This window comes from Stegostoma tigrinum, chromosome 1 (genome assembly GCF_030684315.1).
Source record: "Stegostoma tigrinum isolate sSteTig4 chromosome 1, sSteTig4.hap1, whole genome shotgun sequence".
NCBI lineage: Eukaryota > Metazoa > Chordata > Chondrichthyes > Orectolobiformes > Stegostomatidae > Stegostoma > Stegostoma tigrinum.
In genome coordinates this window covers 126,757,807-126,780,299 of record NC_081354.1, presented here as the reverse complement: position 1 = coordinate 126,780,299, position 22,493 = coordinate 126,757,807, and the positions used below count along the sequence as shown (strand labels likewise).

The following is a 22,493-nucleotide window of genomic DNA, read 5'->3' as shown; positions in this document are numbered from 1 at the left end:
AAATCTTTTCCCAATCCTTTCAAGTTTCACAACATCTTTCCAATAGCAGAGAGACCAGAATTGAACACAGTATTCCAGAAGTGGCGTAGCGTATGTCCTGTACAGTCACAACTTGACATATCAATCCATCTCGTCAATGCAATGACCAATAATGGCAAGTGTGCCAAATGCTTTCTTCACCACACTGTCTACTTGCAAATTTATCTATTTCAGACAGACACAGCAAAATATCTGAAGTCGCACGGATACGGAGTTAGAAAAGTCCTGTCTGGTTTGATATTTACAAACATATGAATTCAGAGAAGGTGGTGGCCATTTAGTCCCAAGAGCTTGTCTGCCATTCAGTAAGATCATGCTTGAGCTGGCTGTGGCCTCAATTTTTGTTTACATTCACTTTTGGGATGTCCGTGTCATTGGTTGAACAGCAGTTATTGCCTGTTCCTACTTGTCCTTGAAATAGATGGTGATGAACTGCCATCTTGAGTCGTTGCAGTCCATGTGCTGTAGGTAGACCCACAATGGACTTAGCATGAGGATTCGAGGATTTTGACCCAGTGGCAATGAAGGAATTATGATATTTTCCCAAGACCACCTCTGGAGTGGCATGGAGGGGAACTTGCAGGTGGTGGAGTTCCCATGTATCTGTTGCCTTTTCCTTCTAGACAGAAGTGGTTGTGGGTATAGAAAGTGCAGTCTAAAGACATTTGGTGAATTCCTGCAGTGCATCTTGTGGATAGTATACACTGCTGCTGAGCATCGGATGGACTGGATGCTTGTGGAAGTAGTGCCAATCAAGCGAGCTACTTTGTCCAAGATGGTGTCAAGCTTCAAGCGTTGTTGGAGCTGCAGCCATCCAGGCAAGTGGGGTGCCTTCTATCACATTCCTGACTTGGTCTAAAACAACCGCTTCGTTATTTTGTGATAACAGGAACTGCAGATTATGGAGAATCCAAGATAACAAAGTGTGAAGCTGGATGAACACAGCAGGCCAAGCAGCATCTCAGGAGCACAAAAGCTGACGTTTCGGGCCAAGACTCTTCATCAGAGAGGGGGATGGGGAGAGGGTTCTGGAATAAATAGGGAGCGAGGGGGAGGCAGACCGAAGACGGAGAGAAAAGAGGATAGGTGGGGAGGAGAGGATAGGTGGGGAGGAGAGGATAGGTGGGGAGGAGAGGATAGGTGGGGAGGAGAGGATAGGTGGGGAGGAGAGGATAGGTGGGGAGGAGAGGATAGGTGGGGAGGAGAGGATAGGTGGGGAGGAGAGGATAGGTGGGGAGGAGAGGATAGGTGGGGAGGAGAGGATAGGTGGGGAGGAGAGGATAGGTGGGGAGGAGAGGATAGGTGGGGAGGAGAGGATAGGTGGGGAGGAGAGGATAGGTGGGGAGGAGAGGATAGGTGGGGAGGAGAGGATAGGTGGGGAGGAGAGGATAGGTGGGGAGGAGAGGATAGGTGGGGAGGAGAGGATAGGTGGGGAGGAGAGGATAGGTGGGGAGGAGAGGATAGGTGGGGAGGAGAGGATAGGTGGGGAGGAGAGGATAGGTGGGGAGGAGAGGATAGGTGGGGAGGAGAGGATAGGTGGGGAGGAGAGGATAGGTGGGGAGGAGAGGATAGGTGGGGAGGAGAGGATAGGTGGGGAGGAGAGGATAGGTGGGGAGGAGAGGATAGGTGGGGAGGAGAGGATAGGTGGGGAGGAGAGGATAGGTGGGGAGGAGAGGATAGGTGGGGAGGAGAGGATAGGTGGGGAGGAGAGGATAGGTGGGGAGGAGAGGATAGGTGGGGAGGAGAGGATAGGTGGGGAGGAGAGGATAGGTGGGGAGGAGAGGATAGGTGGGGAGGAGAGGATAGGTGGGGAGGAGAGGATAGGTGGGGAGGAGAGGATAGGTGGGGAGGAGAGGATAGGTGGGGAGGAGAGGATAGGTGGGGAGGAGAGGATAGGTGGGGAGGAGAGGATAGGTGGGGAGGAGAGGATAGGTGGGGAGGAGAGGATAGGTGGGGAGGAGAGGATAGGTGGGGAGGAGAGGATAGGTGGGGAGGAGAGGATAGGTGGGGAGGAGAGGATAGGTGGGGAGGAGAGGATAGGTGGGGAGGAGAGGATAGGTGGGGAGGAGAGGATAGGTGGGGAGGAGAGGATAGGTGGGGAGGAGAGGATAGGTGGGGAGGAGAGGATAGGTGGGGAGGAGAGGATAGGTGGGGAGGAGAGGATAGGTGGGGAGGAGAGGATAGGTGGGGAGGAGAGGATAGGTGGGGAGGAGAGGATAGGTGGGGAGGAGAGGATAGGTGGGGAGGAGAGGATAGGTGGGGAGGAGAGGATAGGTGGGGAGGAGAGGATAGGTGGGGAGGAGAGGATAGGTGGGGAGGAGAGGATAGGTGGGGAGGAGAGGATAGGTGGGGAGGAGAGGATAGGTGGGGAGGAGAGGATAGGTGGGGAGGAGAGGATAGGTGGGGAGGAGAGGATAGGTGGGGAGGAGAGGATAGGTGGGGAGGAGAGGATAGGTGGGGAGGAGAGGATAGGTGGGGAGGAGAGGATAGGTGGGGAGGAGAGGATAGGTGGGGAGAGGTCAGTCCAAGGAGGATGGACAGGTCAAGGAGGCTGGATGAGGTAGTAGGTAGGAAATGGAGGTGCGGCTTGGAGGTGGGAGGAAGGGATGGGTGAGAGGAAGAACAGGTTAGGGAAGCGGAGACAGGCTGGGCTGGTTATTCTAATAGCATTTCCAGCACTTGATGCACAGTCTTCTATGCCTTGGCATCACAAGCACCCATCTAAAATACTTCTTAAATGCTTTGAGGGATTTTTTTTTTTTTAACAGCCTTACAGGCAGTGAGTTCGAGATTCCCATCACCCTCTGGATGAAAAAGGTTTTCCTCATCTGCTTTAGTATCTTCTGCCCCTTCCCTTAAACTATGCTCCTGGTCATTCATTGATCCCTCCAAAGGGAAAGGTTTCTTCCTGTTCACCTGATCTACGCCACTCAAAATTTTATACATCTCAAGCATGACCCCTCTCAATCTGCTCTGCTCCAGGACAGACCAACATCAGTCTATCCAATCTCTCTTCAAACCTAAAACTTTCCAGCCCATGCAATACATTCTGTACCTTCTTCAGTGCAATCACATCCTTCCTGTAATGTGAATTCCAAAACTGCACTCAACATTCTGGCTGTGGTCTAAGCAATTAAACAGTTCCAGCATAATGTCACTGATCTTAAACTCTACACCTCAGCTAATAAGTATACCTTCTTAACTCCATTATCCACACTTCCTGAAAATTATGGGACTGGTGTGCATGCACACTAAGACCCCTGTAGTCCTCAGTGCTCCAAGGGTCCCATTGCTCATTACGTATTCCCCTGCCTTGTTTCTTTGGTCCAAGTGCGTCACCTCACATTTATCCAGATTAAATTCCCTTTAGTTGAACTGATGATGACAAAGCAGAAGATGTTGTTAATTTGGATTTTAGTAAAACCTTTGACAAGGTTCTGCATGGTTGACCAATTAGTAAAGCTAGGTCACATGGGATTTACAATGAGTTTGCCAATTGGATACGTAATTAGCTTAACAGGAGACAGGCGGTGGAAAGTTGCTTTTCAGACTGGAGGCCTATCACCAGTGGTGTTCCATAGGGTTTGGTTCTGGGTCCTCCTTTGTCCGTTTTTTATATTAATAATTTGGATGAGAATATAGAAGGGATGCTTAGTAAGTTTGCGGATGTCCCCAAAGGATTACAAAAGGAATCTTAATCAAATGGGTCATTGGGTTGAAAAGTGGCAGATGAAGTAAAATCTGGGTAATTAGGAGGTTTTGCATTTTGGTACAATAAACAAGGATAGGACACTTATAATTAATGATAGGGCCTAAGGTAGTGCTGCAGAACAGAGGAATCCAGGGGTACAGGCACATAATTCTTTGAAGTTTGCATCAAATATGGACAGAGTGGTTAAAAAGGCAATTGGCAAGTTTGCTTTCATTGATCAGTCCTTTGAGTAACGGAGTTGGAAAGTCATGTTGAGGTTGTACAGGACATTGGTGAGGCCTCTTCTGGAATACTGCATCCAGTTCTGGTTGCGCTGTTGTAGGAAGGATATTATCAAACTGCAGAGATCCAGAAGAGATTTATTAGGATGTTGTCAGGTTTGTATTATAAAGAAAGGCTGGATAAGCTGGGACATTTTTCAGTGGTGCGTAGGAGGTTGAGTGGCAACCTGATAGAAGCTTATAAAATAATGAGGGGTACAGATAGTGTCAATGGCAGCTGCCTTTTCTCTAGGATGGGAGATTTCAAGACCGGGGTCACATTTTTAAGGTGACAGGAGAGAGAGATTTTAAAAAGATGTAAGGGTTAAGTATTTTTAAAAAAAACAGAAGGTGGTGCATGTGTGGAATGACCTTCCTGAGGAAGTGGTGGATGTGGGTACAATTACAATGTTTAAAAGGCATTTGGATAGATACATGAATTGGAAAGGATTGGAAAGATATGGGCCAGGAGCAAGCAGGTGGGACTAGTGTTGTTTGGGATTACGGTTGGCATGGACTGATTGGACTAAAAGGGTCTATTTCTATGCTGTGCGACTCCATGAGCAGGCCTGCTTATTAACGGTAGTATTTTTGGTTTTTCCCCCAGAGTCGCAGTTTTAAGATATCTAGTCTGTATTGCATGAAATACATCTGCAGTCCTTTACATTTAGGAAGCCCTTCTGTCGTGGAGTTACCATTTTAACAATGCTAATATTAACTAAATGGTCCAATTTTAAAAGGAGTGCTGAGATAGAAAGGACAAGGACCTAGAAATACAAATCTTTGATCATAGAACAGAAGAAAGGGCCTCAAAGGGCAACTGACATTTTACAATGAGTATACACTGAAATACTATAAAAGGGGAAGAGGTCCAAATTCAAGTACTAAAGGTGGTGAACAAAAGCAGGACAATCAGCAGACAAAAAATCTTGTCGAGTATCACATCTTTGAAGGAAGATAGGATTCCAGAGACTCAAAGATAATGCAAAATGTCTACATCTTAAACAGCAAATTTGTTAGATCATTAACACCAACATTTGTAAAAGATTGTGCCACCTTAAGATATCTCACTTTGGTTTTATAGCAGAGGTCATTCACATTACAGCATTTCACACATGTACTGCAATTCTGCTCCAATATTACCTGTTGTGGGTATGATGTTTTCTGTGCTCTCACTGCAGAGTTGCGTAAGCAAGCTTGACTTGCCTGATCCTGTAAGGCCTACACAAACAACATCATATTCAGTTCGTGGTGATGGCGGTCCTTTGCAGCAGAATGCTCTGAAACACTAAACGGAAAAGATAAACATTTGTAATCCTTGTTGATTTGGACATGTGGATTGTGACAAGAGAGCTACATTTGCTCTAGCTAAGTTTTTTTTATTAACTTATTTTTCTAATCAACTTGTTCAGAGATATCATTACACACTTCTGAAGCAGATGAAACTTGATGACAGGCCTCCGGTCCAGGCATAGGAACACTACCACTATATCACAAGAGGGCCCTCTCTAAAGTGAAGGCATTAAATGAAAAACATTGTTTGCCATTGTTCAAATTAATGTACCATTCATATCACACGTGTACTTTTCCCAATATAATGTACACATCTGGTGTATTGGTACCCACACTTATGCTGTGAACTGTTTTGTGTAGAATATTGTAATTACATCCACCTACTGGTAATACCGTCGCAGCCCATCAGTTTTGCACCTCTGACCTATAGAACATACAGGAAAACTTCTGTGCTTCAACCAACTCCACTCCTGTTTTCCGAGTTCCACCCACCAATCCCACTAAATCGGATCAGCACAATCAGATGACTCCCAAGAGATCAAGTGTATACATTTAGAAACACTATTCTTTCTCACTTTGAATCAATACTCCAGCATCTGAGCTATTTTGTCAGGGTGCCCATTATCTTGGTCAAATAGTAGGTGTGAGGGAGCATCTGAAAGGAGAGAAGGAAAAAGAGGCATTTAAATTAATTGAGGAAATTCCAGAGCAAAAAGATCCAGTCAGCTGAATTCGTATTGGCCAACTGTGGAACAAAAATCCCAATGACACACAAGATGCACCCAATCGGAGGAGCAGAGATTGGAGGTTTGTAGAACTAGAGAAAATGAAAGAGATAGGAAAGGACCAGGTTGAGAACATGTGAAAACAAGAGAAGGAAAAATAGACAGGGAGTGTAAAAGCTTTTTCTGAATGTTTTCTATAATTGAACAGATACAAACAGAATCAGGTGAATTTATTGCCATCCTTCTGGATAACCGAGGAGAAACTTCAAGGAAAATGGTATTGTGAAAGGCTAAAATTGTATCAGTGGTAATGGGAACTGCAGATGCTGGAGAATCCAAGATAACAAAGTTTGAAGCTGGATGAACACAGCAGGCCAAGCAGCAAGTTAGGAGCACAAAAGCTGACGTTTCGGGCCTAGACCCTTCATCAGAGAGGGGGATGGGGAGAGGGTTCTGGAATCAATCGGGAGAGAGGGGGAGGCGGACCGAAGATGGAGAGAAAAGATGATAGGTGGAGAGGAGAGTATAGGTGGGGAGGTAAGGAGGGGATAGGTCAGTCCAGGGAAGATGGACAGGACTGACCTATCCCCTCCCTATCTCCCCACCTATCTTCTTTTCTCTCCATTTTCGGTCCGCCTCCCCCTCTCTCCCTATTTATTCCAGAACCCTCTCCCCATCCCCCTCTCTGGTGAAGGGTCTAGGCCCGAAACGTCAGCTTTTGTGCTCCCGAGATGCTGCTTGGCCTGCTGTGTTCATCCAGCTTCACACTTTGTTATCTTGTGAAAGGCTAGTTGTAAGCACAAGGAGAGGTTGACAGCAATGAGGAGGTCAGTGAGGAAAAATATATTTTCTGACTTTGAAAGAGCAGTTTCAGTGCTGTAGCAGAAACAGAAACCTGTATTTGAAGAGCTGACAAAAAGTGGTTGTTTCACACCACTCAAGGCGTATGGTCTACCATAGCTAAAAAGCAGTTGCACTGCTGGAGACACCTCTTCTGGATAATGATGCAGTAAAAGGGGAAATAATATATAATATGCAATCTCAATTATTTTATGCCTGGTGCTGCTTGTGGCATGCCCTCCTGCACTCTCCATTGAACCAAGGTTGATCCCCTGGCTTGACGGCAACAGTTGAGTGGGGTATACATGTGGCCACAAGGCTTTTCGTTGCACCAGAGTATGATTCTGCTGCTGTTAATTGCCTACAGACCCTTCTGGATGCACAGTCTTGGCTTACTCAAAGTCTGTCTCTCATAGCATCGTGATTGTGCCAAAGAATACAAATGGAGGACCTCATTTCCACAAGGTCTGTGCAGCGATCACTTCTGCTGGTGCCCGTCATGGATAGTTGCATCTGCAGCCTGCCGATTGCAAGGATGAGTTCAGGTCTTTCCCTCTTGTTGGCTCTTTCAACACCTGCCACAGAGCCAGTCTACCGGCAGCGTCTTTCAGGACCTGACCAGCTTACTTGATAGTGCTACTGCTAAGCCACTCCTGGTGGTAGACATTGAAATTCCCGACACTTCGCACTCCTGCCACCCTCAGTACATCTTCTAACCGCTGTTCAAAAATGGATGAACTACTGTTTCATCAGCTGAGGGGCAGCAGTACGCAGTAATCAATAGGTTTCCTTGCTTCTGTTTAACCTGATGCCATGAGCCGATATGGGGTCCAAAATCAATGTTAAAGGACTTCCAGAAGAACTCCCTCCCAACTGTATACCAACCACTACGTCGCCACTTCTCCTGTGTCTGTCCTGGTGGTGAGACATGACATATCCAAGGAATGGTGATAGTGGTATCTGGGAAAATGTCATACTCGTGGAATCATACCTTCCAGACAAGGTCAGGCTGTTGCTTGACTATTGAGAGAGACAACTATCCCAATTTTGGCACAAGCACCCACTTGTTAGAATGGAAGACTTCGTAGGGTCAACTGGGCTGTGTTTGCCATTGTCATTTCTGGTGCCTAGGTCAATGCCAGGTTAACAGTCCAATTTCATTTTTTGTTTTTGAGATTTCATAGAGATTAATACAACCGAAAGGCTTGCTAGGCCATTTTGAAGGGCAGTTCTTGGTCAATGACATTGCTGTGGCTCTGGAGTCATATGTCGGCCAGACCAGCTGAGATGGCACACTTGCTTTCCTTACCATTATGTATTACATCTATGAAAAGAGAGTGTGGACAGATTCCAAAAATTCACCGATTTCCTCACTCCATTAGTGGGAGATTGTTCCAGTTTGCAACAGTACAGGATAACATACCTATAATACCAAGATTAATATAATAAAACTTCAATTACATTTCTGGTCAATTGATGGAAGATGATTCAGTAATGGTAATGCAATTGAATGTGCACAGTCACCTTGGTCAAACAATTTCTTTTTGAAGATACTAAACACTTTGCACTGCATATCATCAATATTATCTACCATTCATCAAGCAATTCCGAATGTTTCCCTGGCCTTAGTGAACACCAGCACTGGCTGCTTTGTTATCCAACAAGTTGTGAATATGCAGTATTCAACTTCAACAATGAGTAAAAATCCTCACTTCTGACCAGTGATAAAGGGATCCTGCAGCATACTAGTTGTGTCCCACGAAGCCCAGGTTCAAATCCTACCCACTCCAGGGGTAGATGATAACATTTCTAACAGATTGTAGGGATAGATATTTTCTAACGAATGATATTCAGAGGCCAAAATTACCCAGCTGCCATGGTAGGGCCTGAAGACTTGTCTAGGTCACTAATCCAGCATTATAAACTATCCTCGTTGAATTCTAGATAAAGGAGAAATTGGGGTAGGGGGTGGAGAGGCCAAATTAAACATTAGGTTTATTGGACAATTTTTCTTTTTGGGAAACTGGGCATTTCTAAAAACAATCTTGACTTGTTTGTCTCATTCTCCTAAAATTCCCTCGGGCTTTCCTCAACTATTTATGTCTCACACAAAATCCAAGATTAGAAGCTCCAATATAGTATGATGACATAGTCTGCAGGATTTTCTGCTAGAAAGCTCAGGGGTATGGTGAACAGTTTAGGATTGTTAGGCCATTCTGCTTCAAGTTGAATTCTGTAGTTTTGCTCCTGTAATAGCAGTGCTTCAGTGTCTCATTCAAAACATTAAAGTCATATCAGTAAGGATTGCACACAAGTAACTGAGAGAGAGTACATCCTGTCAGAGATACAGCTAGAATCAATGTATCTGGGAACATGGAATACAGGGTGAATTCAATACATAAAAGGAAGACGTGCATTTTGCTTTTGTTTTGGGTATACAGGTTGCAAGGTAAATATTCTATAGTAACAAGAATCAGGGAATAATAGTCCTAGAGTAATTGATATTATTTGATATTAAACATCTTCCAAAAGATGGATGCTGAGCTCAAAGCCTTGGTGCACTCTTCCTGCTTTATGTGGGAAGATGGGAATATTCCTAACAATTGGGGTCAGCATGTGTACAGGAAACCTCTCCAGCTGGAACCTGTTTCAGAGATACAGCAATGGCTAGGCACATTGTGAAGACTCTGATGTGGAGAGTATTGTGGATAACATATCAAGGAGGTGGTTACATCGCATAACATTACTTCGCAGACAGGAAGGGAATGAGTGACCATTAAGCAAAACAAAAGGACTAGGCACGGATTGCTGGAACATCCTGTCGCTGTTCCCTTGTAAGAACAGATACACCGCTTTGGATACTATTGAGGGGAATGGCCTGTCAGGGCAAGCAGGAACAGTAAAATTTATTGAGCAACAGTTAGCGTCACTGCATGGCTTGGGGAAGGGGTCTGGGGGTGAGAAATGTAGAAATGCAATAGTTGTAGGGGATTCAATTCTAAGAGGAAGAGTCAGGCCTTTCTGTAGCAGCAAACAGGACTCCATGTTAGTATTGCCTCCCTGGTGCTACCAGAAGGTATTCTCCCAGGATGACTGATTGGCTGGACATTCCAGAGGAGGAAGCTGGTCATTATACACATCAGTGCGAATGACATCGGTTTATAAAAAAAAGGGGAATGAGGTCCCAAAAGCAGAATACAGGGAGTTCGGAAGTGAGGAGTGAAAGGTAGGACCTCAAAAGGTAGCAATCTCAGCATTACCACTAGTGCCACATGCAAGTTAGAATAGCAAGGCATGTCAGATGAATATATGGCTGAAGGCATGGTGCAAGGAGGCCGGGTTTCAGATTCCCGGCATTTTGGGACTGGTTCTGGAGGAGTTCAGACCAGTACAAATTGGACAAGTAGCATATGGACAGGACTGGGATTCATGTCTGCAGCAGTGCATTTGTACGAGAGGATGGGAGACTTTAAAATCAAAGTGTCGGGGGATGGAAACCTATGCCAGGAGTTGGAGAAAGGGGAAAATCAAAGACAAGAACTGAAGACAGAAAAGGGGTTAGAAAAGTGACAGGCAAAGAAATAAGGGTCTAGCATCAAACACAGGCGCAGTGAAATTCAATGGAAATGGAACAAGTAATGTCAAAAAGACAATTCTTAGGCTTTACGCCTTAATGTGTGGAGCATTCTCAACAACGTGGATGAATTAATTGCATAAACTGATATGATATACTTAGGAATATTGAAACATGGTTGCAAGGTGGCCAGGGAGAGGAACTAAACATCCAGGATTATTCAATATTTAAGACAGACAGACAAAAAGGAAAAGGCAATGGAGTTGCTAACCTGGCTAAAGAAGAAATTAACACCATAGTGAGGAAAGATATTAGGTCCAATGATATGAAATCTGTATCAGTAGAGCTAATCCAAGGGAGAGGCAGGCAAAATGGCCAGGATAAAACATCAGACCCGAGGAGTAGGAGCACTTTAGCAGCAAATGGGGACAAAGAACTGATTAAGAAAGAGAAAACAGTGTATGACACTAAGCTTGTAGCAACATAAAAACTGACCGGAAACATTTCTATAAGTGAGTGAAGGGGCGATAAAAATTGAAGACAAATGGAGGTCCCTTACTGTCCTAAAAAGGGAAATTCATACGAGAAAACAAAGAAATGACTGACACATAGCATAGTTCTGTGTTTGCAAAGGAGGACAAAAATAACACACCAAAAACTTTGGAGAACACAGGGTTGAGTAAGGAGGAGGAAATCATATTAGTAGGGAACTAAAATACATTGCTGTGGGTCTAGAGTCACATGTAGGCCAGACCAGGTAAGGATGGCAGCTTTCTTCCCTAAAGGACATTCGTGAACCAGATGGGATTGTCGGACTATCGACAATGGATTCTCAGTCTTAATACCAGATATTTTTATTGAATTCAAATTCCACTATCTGCCCTGGTGGGATTCGAACCCCGGCACCAGAACATTATCTGGGTCTCAGGATTAACAGTCCAGTGATAATACCACTAGGTCATCGCCTCCCCTAAGCCTGCCTTCTCCCTGTAAACCATAATTCCCTTACTAATCAAGGCCCTATCTATCTCTGTCTTAGACATACTCAATGTTCCTACAGCCTTCTGCAGCAATGGGTTCCATAGATTCACCACCCTCTCTGACTGAAGAAATTCCTCCTCACCTCAGTTCTCAATGGATGTCTCTTCAATCTGAGGCTATGCCCTCAGGTCCTAGTCCCTCCTACTACTGCAATCATTTTATCCACATCCACTCTATTCAGGCCTCTCATTTTGCTGTAAGTTTCGGTTGGACCCACCAACCCCCAGCCTTCTTAACTCCCTCAATTGCAGACCCAAAGTCGTGAACCACTCCTCACACAACAAAACCTTCATCCCAGGGATTATTATTGCAAACCTCCTCTGGACTTCCTCCAAAGACAGCATGTCCTTCCTTAGAAAGCAGATAAATCTTCCAAGATTCTATAATGAAACAATTCCTACAGATTGAAGGGAAATTAATGTAACCTTTTTATTTAAAAAGGAAAGTAAAGAGAAAACTGGAATTATACACTAATCATCTTGATGTCAACGGCAAGGAGAATGTCAGAGTCCATTATTAAAGTTTTAATCAAAAGTCACAACACCAGGTTATAGTCGCCTGAAGGAGGAGCAGCACTGAAAGCTTGTGATTTCAGATAAATCTGTTGGACTATAACTTGGTGTCATGTGACTTCGGCAAGTGGGGATGCTGCTGGAGCAGAGATCATGGATGTCATTTATTTGGACTTTTGACAAAGTCTCATGAAAGATCAGTCAGCAAAACTAAAGCATCAGAGATTAGGGACAACATATAGAGATGAACAGAAAACTGGAGTGGCACACAGAAGGAAAAGTAGTAATAAACGGGTCATTTTCTGAACAGCTGGCAGCCACAGGACTCCAGCTCTTTACAACATCATTAATGATTTAGGTGAAGGAACTATTAGAAACATTTACAAATTTGCTAACAGTACAAAGTTGGGTAGAAAGGTGAAATGTGAAGAGGACGCAGAGACATTTCAGTGTGATTCAGACAGCTGAGTGAGCAGGCAAATGCATAACAGATGCAACATGTGAACTAATGTGCGCTTTTCTGCCTTATTAGAGAAATCCGAAGGCAGATTATTATCTGAAAGGTTGTAAGTTGGGAGGAGAATGTAGTAACCAGTTGCTCAAGATTTGCATGCAGGTGCAGCAGACAGTAAAGATGATATATGGTATGATGGCCTACATAGTGAAAGGATTTGAGTATAGGAGCATATATGTCTTGCTGATATTGTACAAGACCTTGATGAGACTACAGAGAGAACATGGTGTGCCGATTTGGTCTCTTTATCTGATGGAGGATGTTGTTGCTACAGAAGCAGCAGTGCAGGGAAAGGCGTGGGCATGGGGCCGGAGGGGTTGCGGTTTGAGTGTTATCATAGAAACCTATAAAATTTTAACAGGACCAAGCAGGGTAGATGCAAGAGTGGTGTTCCTGATGACTAGAGAGTTTAGAATCAGGAATCACAATCTAAAGAAACATGGTGAACCAGTAAGGATTGCAATGAGGAGAAATTTCTTCACCCACACAGTGGTGAACCTGCGGAATGTGGTACCACAGAAAGTAATCAAGGTCAAGTGCTATGATGTCAAGAAGTAGTTGGATTCGGGAATTAGGCTAAAGGAATCTATGGTTGTGAAGGAAAAGTGTGAACAGGCTACCGAGTTAGATGATCAGCCAGTATCATGATAAATGGCAGAGCTGGCTCAAAGGGCTGAATGGCCTAGTCCTGCTTCTTATTTCATAGGTTCTATATAGGCAATAAGATTTCTTATTACCACTGCCTAGGCAGACTGATTAGAACATGGTAAATCTTGTAGTTTAGAATGATATTTAGTTAAAGTTGTGCTTGTTGTGTGTGAACAGAAAAGAAATTAGGTCTTCCAACAAAGATACACAGTTTCCACAGTTTTATAATATTTACCAGCCTACAACAAAAAAACAACTTTGAACATCCAGGCAAAAAGCCAAAAAGCATCTTTTGTCAAACTAAAATAGTTAATGGTAGTAATATAGAACTTGGAATGACAACAGACACTCCAGTTGGTTTAGTGAACATAAACAGTGCCTCAGTTAGCACATACCAGATTGGTTAATCCTTTCAAGTCTAGTAATAACTTCAAGCAAAATAGAGGACATCCCAAAAATTGTATCTATTGGCATGATACTTCATGATGTTCTGCTTGTACTTGTCAACTGCATCAACATTTTTGAAGATTTTTGCAAGGTTGCTCATTATATGCACCATGACCAATAGCTACTTCTGACCTCTGATGAAGGGTCTAGGCCCGAAACGTCAGCTTTTGTGCTCCTGAGATGCTGCTTGGCCTGCTGTGTTCATCCAGCCTCACATTTTATCATCTTGGAATTCTCCAGCATCTGCAGTTCCCATTATCTCTCAGCTACTTCTGACATCCTGGGTTATATCCATGAACATATGTTCAAATTTCTAGCAATCTACCTTCACATACTTTCTTCTTCCTTTTGTTATCTTTCGAAGGGCAGCAACTATGAGGGAAGGGTGAAGTGCTGTTAAAGCAAGGAGTTTCCAACATTCACAATGTCTATAAACACCAGTTATTAAAATATAAATCTTACAGATGGTAGCCTATTAAATTTATGAATTTCAGCTTCATCTGGTCCCATACTGTTCCTTTACAAGCTTTACATAAAGAATGAAAGAAAGCAAATAATAACCTGTATTTAGGCCAGTAAAGCAAAAATTTCAAAAAATACAAAATACAAAGATAGAAAAATTTAGAAATAGGAGAAGAAGGGGTAAAACATAAGAAATAGAATGAGTGTCTGTGGGAAATGGAATCAAGAACAAAGATTATAAAGGAGAAAGCGGATCAGAGGAAGCAAACCCACACCAGCCTTAACTGCATGTGAAATTTGGGACTTGCTGGCCAGCAATTCACTTTGCTCGTTGGATTTATTATCTGAATAGTAGTTTTGAATAATCACTCAAAAAATCAATTCAAGGAGATTGCAGCATTGTTGCATACAAAATTTTAATTGCAACTGAATTGAAATTTCAGCTATGAAAACTGAAGATAAATTACTGTTTCATACAATGATACCACATACTGTACTTCTCAATATTTGGCTCATTATTCAAGCATAATCATAAGTTAAGGTGTTCAACAGATGCCTACAATGGCTTACAGCTGCCAATATAATTGGTTGCTAACTATTTATTTGCCAACACAAGAACTTGCTTAATTTGTTTTTTTTCTGACAACGAAGGAACATCTTGCACTGAATTAAGCAAGTACTCCAAGAAAAAAAAATATATACGGACTTCATTCCAGCATGGGCTTTACATAAAAAGTACAATCAATTCAACTAAACAATCGTTCTATTTCCCCAATTTATTACTCTTCTTTCCTGAAGGAAATATCTTGCACAAGTAGGATAGGCATTTTCCCATGAATGCTCAACTAATTAGCTACTTTTCAGGCATGAATAGAGGCAGAATGTTTGCAAAATGTTTGACTAGAGGCAACTGCAACTAAGACCTGTTACACCCTCACCTAAACCTGACACAGAACATGAAACGCTGTAGACATGAATATATGCAGACATAAACATAACATTATTCTGCACTGCACTAGATGACAACTCAAATTTACACCTTCCAATGTCTCCCCTGCCACTATAGACTGGGCACACGGGAGACCGATCGCATCAGCCATTGAATTGAGAACTCTGACCCAATTATGACAAAAAACAACCGAGACCAAACTCTAATCTTTCTCACCCTTGCAACTAAAGTATTAACTTTGTAATACAATACCGTTATTATACACCTATTGCATAATAAAAATAAAACAATGTTCCTGCGACTGACCTCTCATTCTTTTTAAACTGACAAGCCAGGAATGTTGACATGATGTCTATAAGCCTCGCCAAGAAATATGTTCCCCCAAATCTCCAGACCCCACTATGAATTCTGAGAAGCAGATACTTTAATTTATTAACTTCAAGAGCATGTTGGTTTAGATACTGCTGCCTCTTTTCAAATAACAGTAATGTGTACGTAATGATAGTAAAAAGCCAGAAAACTGTCACATTTCAACCCAAGTTTAACCATTATAATTACCTACTAGCGTTTACCATTATACAACTGTAAAACAGGCAGCAACTGCTGACATCCTTGTGTAGTTAAAACATGGAATCCAGGCATTTCCAATTCTTCCCTGTTCTGCCATAGGGTGTGAAACAAAGAGGCATATCTGCACTGGGGAGATGCTCCAGCATGGTAATGTTGCCACCCCAGTGCCAGGGTCAAGGATGTTTCAGAGCAGGGCATTGTGATAGGGAGGGTGAACGTTAAAAGGTAGTCATGATACATATTGGCAATGACACAAGTACAAAACAAAGGGTCTTTGCTAGTTCAGCGGGCAAGGGTTTTAAATAGAATGCTAGGGGGATGGAAACCTACACAGGGAGGCAAGGAGGGAGAAACAAGAGTAGAAATAAAAAAACAAAAGCTAGGAAGCAGAAGCAGAAGACTACAAAACTAAGGACAAAAGCAAATGGGGCCACAGTGCAAAATAAAACTAAAATGACGAACGACGTGAAAAAGACAGACCTAACGGCTTTGTGCCTTGGTGCATTGCAATTGCATTGAGGATGAATTAACAGGGCAAACCGATATAAACGATTATGATATTGTCACAATTACAGCGGTATAGCTGCAGGGGTATTACGGTATTCATTACTTATGAAGGGTAGGCAGAAAACAAAACGATTGTTCACAAAAGGAATTCAATACAATGCTGAGGAATTATGCTGGCTCAGATAATTATGATTTAGAAACTGTACAGGTGGAGATGAGAAATACCAATGGGCAGAAAACAAACATTATTGGGGTCCTCTACAGGTTGCCAAACAGTAGTGCTGTTAATGAGAAAAGGCATTAAACAAAAAGTCAGGGATGTGTCCTATAAGTGTACAAATCTAATCAAGGACAACTTTACGATATAACACGGTGCTGGATGAGTGCAGCAGGCCAAGTAGCAGAGGAGCAGGAAAGCTGACGTTTCAGGCCTGGACCCTTCTTCAGAAATCAACTTAAATTTATGATTGGATGGACAACCCTACCTGGCAATGGTATTGCGGAGGAGGATTTCCTGAAATGCATATCTGATTTTTTTTTAAGAGCAATACTTGGAGGAAATAACCAGAGAACAGGCTCTTCTAGACTCAATACTGTGCAATGCAGAAGGACTGATTACCAATGTTGTTATACAGCAGCCCTTGGAGAACTGAGAGCAAAAGATGATTTAACCCTTCATTAAGATGCAGAGTGAAGTAGTTGAATCCATAACGTGGTCCTGAATCTAAATAAAAACAGAGTTTGAGGCGCAAATCACCCACAGAAAGATTAACCTGTAGAATTTCTTACCACAGAAAGAAGTCGAGGCAAATCATTATTTGATTTCAAGAAGGAGCTGGATATGGCACTTGGAGTTAAAGAAATCAAAAGGTCGCGATGGAAAAGTGGGAATGGGCTTTGGAGTTGGATAATGAGTCATGATCATAATGAATGGCAGAGTAGAAAATGCACCAAATGGCCTACTCCTGCTCCTAGTTTTTGTGTCTCAATGTATGGAATGGGGAACGTTACCGAAGAAGATGGTTAGGCATTGGCTCATATTTAAAGAGCATCCACATAAATTGTAACAACTATTCATTCCTCTCTGTTGCAAAAACAGATGATGAGAGGTGGCTCATCCATGTCTCAAAAATGAAATTACGGTTGAATTAGATCGAAAGAAGAGACATAAAATCACCAGAAAAAAAGCAAACCTGAGGATAGGGAACATTTTAGAATGCAGCAAAATTGGACCTAGAATGGGGAAAAAAAAAAGACTGCACAACAAATTTGCAGGGAACACAGAAGCAGACCATAAAAAGTTCTATGTCTGAAGAGATGCAGATTAGTAAAGAAAATTGCAGGTTCCTTACCATCAGAAACTAGGGAAATTGTAATCAAGAACAAAGAAGTGGTGGAACAATTGGGCACAAACTTCATTTTTGCCTTCACTTAAGAAGGCAATAGTAACTTTCCAGAATTGAAAGCGAACCAAGGATCTAGTGCAAGGATGGAACTAATGAAAAATCAGTGTTATATTGAAAATGGTGCTGCAGAAGTTAATGGTGTTAAAAAGGTGGACAAATCACCGGGATCAGATAACTTATAACCCACAGTTCAAATGGAAATTGCTTTGGAAAATTGGATACTTTGGTGATCATCTTCCAAAATTCTATTTACAATGAAGTAGCTCTACAGATTGGAAGGTTGCAAATGAAACACCACTATTTAAAAAGGGAGGGACAAAAAGAAAACACAGGCAAATAGATCGAATAACCTGACAACAGTGGTGGGGAAAATGCTCAAATAAAAGGTGCAAAAAAAAAATGCATTTGAAAAGCATTAACGGGATCTAAAAAAGCCAGCATGAATTTCTGAAAGGCAAATTATGCTCAACGAATCTATTGGACTATGAGGATGTATCAAGTAGAACAGGTAAGGGAGATCCAGTGCTTGTGGCGTATTTGGATTTTCATAAAAGCTTTTGATAAGGTCCCTTGTGATGTTAACAAGTAAGATGTTAAAGCAACCGGGGTAGGGAATAATATATTTGTATGGACTGCAAATTGGTTGATGAACAGGAAACAGGGTGGGAATAAATGGGCCTTGTTCCAAGTGGCAGGCAGTGATTTGTGTATTGCAATGATCGTTGCTGAAGCCCCAGCTATTCACATAAATGACCTGGATGAGGATACTAGATGCAACATTCCTGAATTTGTTGCAAACATAAAACTGGGTGAGATTATGAATTGTGAGGTGGATGCAAAGAGGTTGCAAAGTGATTAAGTGACAAGAAAGTGGGAAAATACATAGTAGATGCTGGACAATGTGGCTTAATGTGAAGTTATGCACATGTGTTAAAAAAACACAGAAGGAGATTACATAAATGATGATATATGGGACGAGTAGACGTACGAAGTATCTGAGTGTCCTTACACACTAGTCAATGAGAGTAGACAAGTAGGTGCCACCAGCAATTAGGAAGGCAAACAGTATATTGATCTTCACTGCAAGAGGATGTGTTTTCAGAATCAGGGATGTCTAACAAGGTCTTGTTGACAGCACATTAAAGTACTGCATACAGTTTTGGTCTCACTACCTAAGAAAAGACGTACATGCTGTAGAGTGCACAGAGCAGAGGTCCTCAAAGCTGATACCGGGGATGGCAGGATTGTCTATGGAGGTGAGAATAGTGAACACAGACCCAGTCAAAAGGCGTGGGAGCCACTAATTAACATGTGCAAAATTCTAAAAGGCCTGCACAGATTGGATACTGGAAGGATATTTTCTTTCGTTGGAGACTCTAGCATCAGGACACAGTGTCTCAAGATATGGAGTAGCCAAATTAGGATAAAGTTGAGGAACATTTCTTCACTCAAAAGCGAATGAACCTGTGGAATTCTCTACCACAGAAGGCTGTGGAGTGAGGTCACTGAACACATTTAAGAAAGAGATGTGTATCTTTTAAGGGCATCAAGGAGTATGGGAAGAAATGGAAATTGAAATAGAAGATCAGCCATACAGAAAGGCTCAAAAGGAGCAAATGACCTATTCCTGCACCTAATGTTTCTACTTGAGCTTTGCAGACTCTAGAACAGGAAATCAAATTACTTGATTTATGCTAACTTACTCCTCACACACAATTAAAGTCAACACAACACCTGCAAAAAATTGCAACCTTATTTATCCTACTTCATGACATTACTTTGCCAGAGTTACTAGATTGTCTATTGCTGATGTCAGAAGTGAACTAATGTTTAAAAGTGTGAAATCTATAAAGATCACTCAACCTTTCTTGGAAGATTTCTTCAAGATCAATGGTCACTGCTGTCACTGTACTGGATTTTGTGGTCAGCAGTGTAAGGTGCATTTCATGGTACTAAATGAATGTCAAATTAAATGTGACAAACAAGAAAACAAAACCAAGAAATGAAAATGGAACCTGCTACTTGAATGTTTTAAAAATAAAAAAACTAAAGTCACCAGAACTTAGAACAAAGAACAATACAGTGCAGGAACAGGCCCTTCGGCCTTCCAAACCCACGCTGACACATTTTGACCTTTCATACTAAAAAACTGCCTTCACTCAACAGGATCCACATCCACCTATTCCCTTCTTATTTATGTATTTGTCCAGGTGCTTCTTGAATACTGCTGTGTGTCTGCTTCCACCACCACCTCTGGCAACACATTCCAGGCACTCACCATGTGTGAGAAAAAAAAACAACTTGCCTTGCACATCTCTTTTAAACATCCATCACCTCACACTTTGACCCGGTGTCCCTCATAATTGAGCCCTCTACTCCGAGAAAAAGCTTCATACTTTCCACTCTATCCATGCCATCCACAGACTAATAAACTTCTATCAGGTTGCCCCTCAACCTTGTGCATTCCAGTGAAAACAAATCCAGTCTACCCAATCTTTCTTCAGAGCTAAAATCCCACATAACAGGGAACATCCTGCTAAACCTTTTCTGTACCCTCTCCAAAGCATCCACATTTGCACCTACATGGTGTAAAACGTTCTGGCTACATTGATATTTTTCAGAGCGTTAACAATGACTCAATTTTCACATCCTCGCCTCTTCAGTTCAAAGCCCATTTTCAAAATGTGAAGCATGAATTCGTGGCCTGATTGGCAGCTTTGTTTGCAAGTCGGAAAGCAATTAAAATGCATTAATTTTAAAAAGTGTAGGCTTAACATACTAAAGTAAAATGCTAGAGCAAAAAAGGACAAAAGCTCTGACTTCTACCCTAATGTGAATAAAGAAATGCCAGATATTTGCAGTTATACAACCAAAAATTAAGAAAGCATCTTCTTAATTTCTCAAAATTAGCAGCTGTACGAAATAAGCCATTAAGCAAGAGATCTCCAGAGTTGGAGAGAGGATACTAACTGGTGATCCAATGCCAACAGCTATAATGTCACAGTTGAGCTCTTGACAAGGTGCCCCATGGAGAAGCACTGACCCAAAAATAAGATGAACGCCAAAGTTAACAGTTTGTCCTCCAATGGCAGGGTATCTTTTCATAGACTTTAAAGCATAGACCAGAAACTGTGGAAATTCCAGAGAATCTCAATACCTTCCAAGTCAATTTGGAATATGTTACAACCAATAGTTCAAATTTAAATCTCTCTCATCAAATGGCTCAAAAACTCATCAAATCTTTACTACAATATCAATGTAGTAATTTAGAAAATGGGTGCTATCTAGGCCATTCAAACAAAACTTAAAACAGAGGCACTTATGTGGAACATCAAAATCAAACTACACGTTAGCAACATTTGTTTCATGAAATTGATTTGAACGTTAGATAAGAGGTTTAATGTTTATGTTCTAAAACCAATTAGGCAGACTCTTCACAAACAAAGCAGAGCATTTTGCACCATCTGCATATGTTAATTATCGCCTTTCTTTCATGCCACTGCATCAAAAACCTGTAAACACCTCCCCAACAGCACTGTCCAAAATGGACTCCAGTAGTTCCAGAAAGCAACTCATCAGCATCTTCTCAACAGCAATTAGGGATGTGCAATGAATGCTCCCAGCATCATGCACATATCACAAACTAAAGAATTTCAGTAATAAGCTTATAACTTTCAAAGTGTAATAATCTACATTGAAGGTAATGAAAAGAGCAAAGGTTATGGGTCCTGACAACGAGGATAGGTCAGTGTTAACTCCTCTTCTAGCCAAGCTGTTCCGCAGCTATGGCACTAGGACCTAGGACCTACAACACAACATGGAAGATGACCCCAGCTAGTTGGATCCATAGAACACAATGCAATTCATTCAAAAAGCATTAATCAAGTGAGTGACGGAGTCAATAATTTCCATGATTGTGGTCTACTGAACTGCCACCTGTTTATGAAATCTCAGCTCGAGTTCTGCCAGCATCATTTGTTTGTGAACCTCACCACAGTCTTGATCCAAACATGTATACACAAACCTTAAAATGACAGAGGCAAGTGAAACAGCCTTATAACTGGAGGAGGTTATCCAAATATTACAAAGGGATCTTGATCAACTGGGTCAACGGAGTGAGGAGTGGGAGATGGAGTTTAATTTGGATAAATACAAGGTATTGCACTGTGACAAATCAACAAAGGCAGGGCTTAAACAATTAAAAGTAGGTTCATGGAGAGTGATGGAGAACAGAGAGATCTAGGGGTTCAGGTATATAATTCGATGAAGTTTGAATCATATGTAGATAGGCTGGTTAAGAAGGTGTTTAGCACACCTGCCCTCATTGCTCAGAACATCGAGTACAGGAGTTGGGATGCTATGCTGAGGTAGTACAGGACATTTTTAAGCCACTTCTGGAGTACTGCAGCTGGTTCTGGTTGCCCTGTTATAGGAAGGGTATTATTAAAGAGAGGTATCAGAAAAGGTTTACCAGGATACTGCTGGAAATGGAGAGTCTGAATTCAGGAAAGGCTGGATAGGCTGAGACTTTTTTCACTGGATGTTGAGGGGTGGCCTTGTAGGAGGTTTATAAATCATGAGTGGTACAGACAAAGTGATTGGGAGGTGTCTTTCCCCCAGGGTGGGGAAATGTGAGGTCTAGGGGGGTGTATTTTTAAAGGTAAGGGAAGAGGGGCAACTTGTTTTTCAAAAAAAAATAGTTGATGTGTGAAATGAACATCCAGAGGAAATGCTGGATGTGGGTACAGTTACAATGTTTAAAAAACATTTGGAGAAGTTCATAAATAAGAAATGTTTGGAGGGATAAGGCCTAAGTTTAGTTTGGGAACATAGTCAGCATGGACTGGTTGGACCAAAGGGTCTGTTTCTGTGCTATATGTCTCTGTAATGAGTCAGCCATTGGCCAAGTTGAGCACCAAACTTGTCAATGGGATTGCAGTGCAGATCAAAGGTAAATTTTACCAACGAAAGTAACTGGAGACACTCCAAGTGCA

General features: G+C 42.2%; 1 protein-coding gene across 5 annotated transcripts in view; it reads right to left on the bottom strand.

The window, feature by feature from the left end:
* Window positions 1-22,493, bottom strand: part of LOC125457498 (ADP-ribosylation factor-like protein 15) — a 291,813-nt gene that overhangs the window by 169,047 nt on the left and 100,273 nt on the right. For all 5 annotated transcript variants that reach the window (XM_048541786.2, XM_048541757.2, XM_048541767.2 and 2 more), the window contains one exon: window positions 5,155-5,299. In XM_048541786.2, coding sequence (XP_048397743.1) covers window positions 5,155-5,299 — 145 coding nt within the window. The remainder of the gene's footprint in view (window positions 1-5,154; window positions 5,300-22,493) is intronic.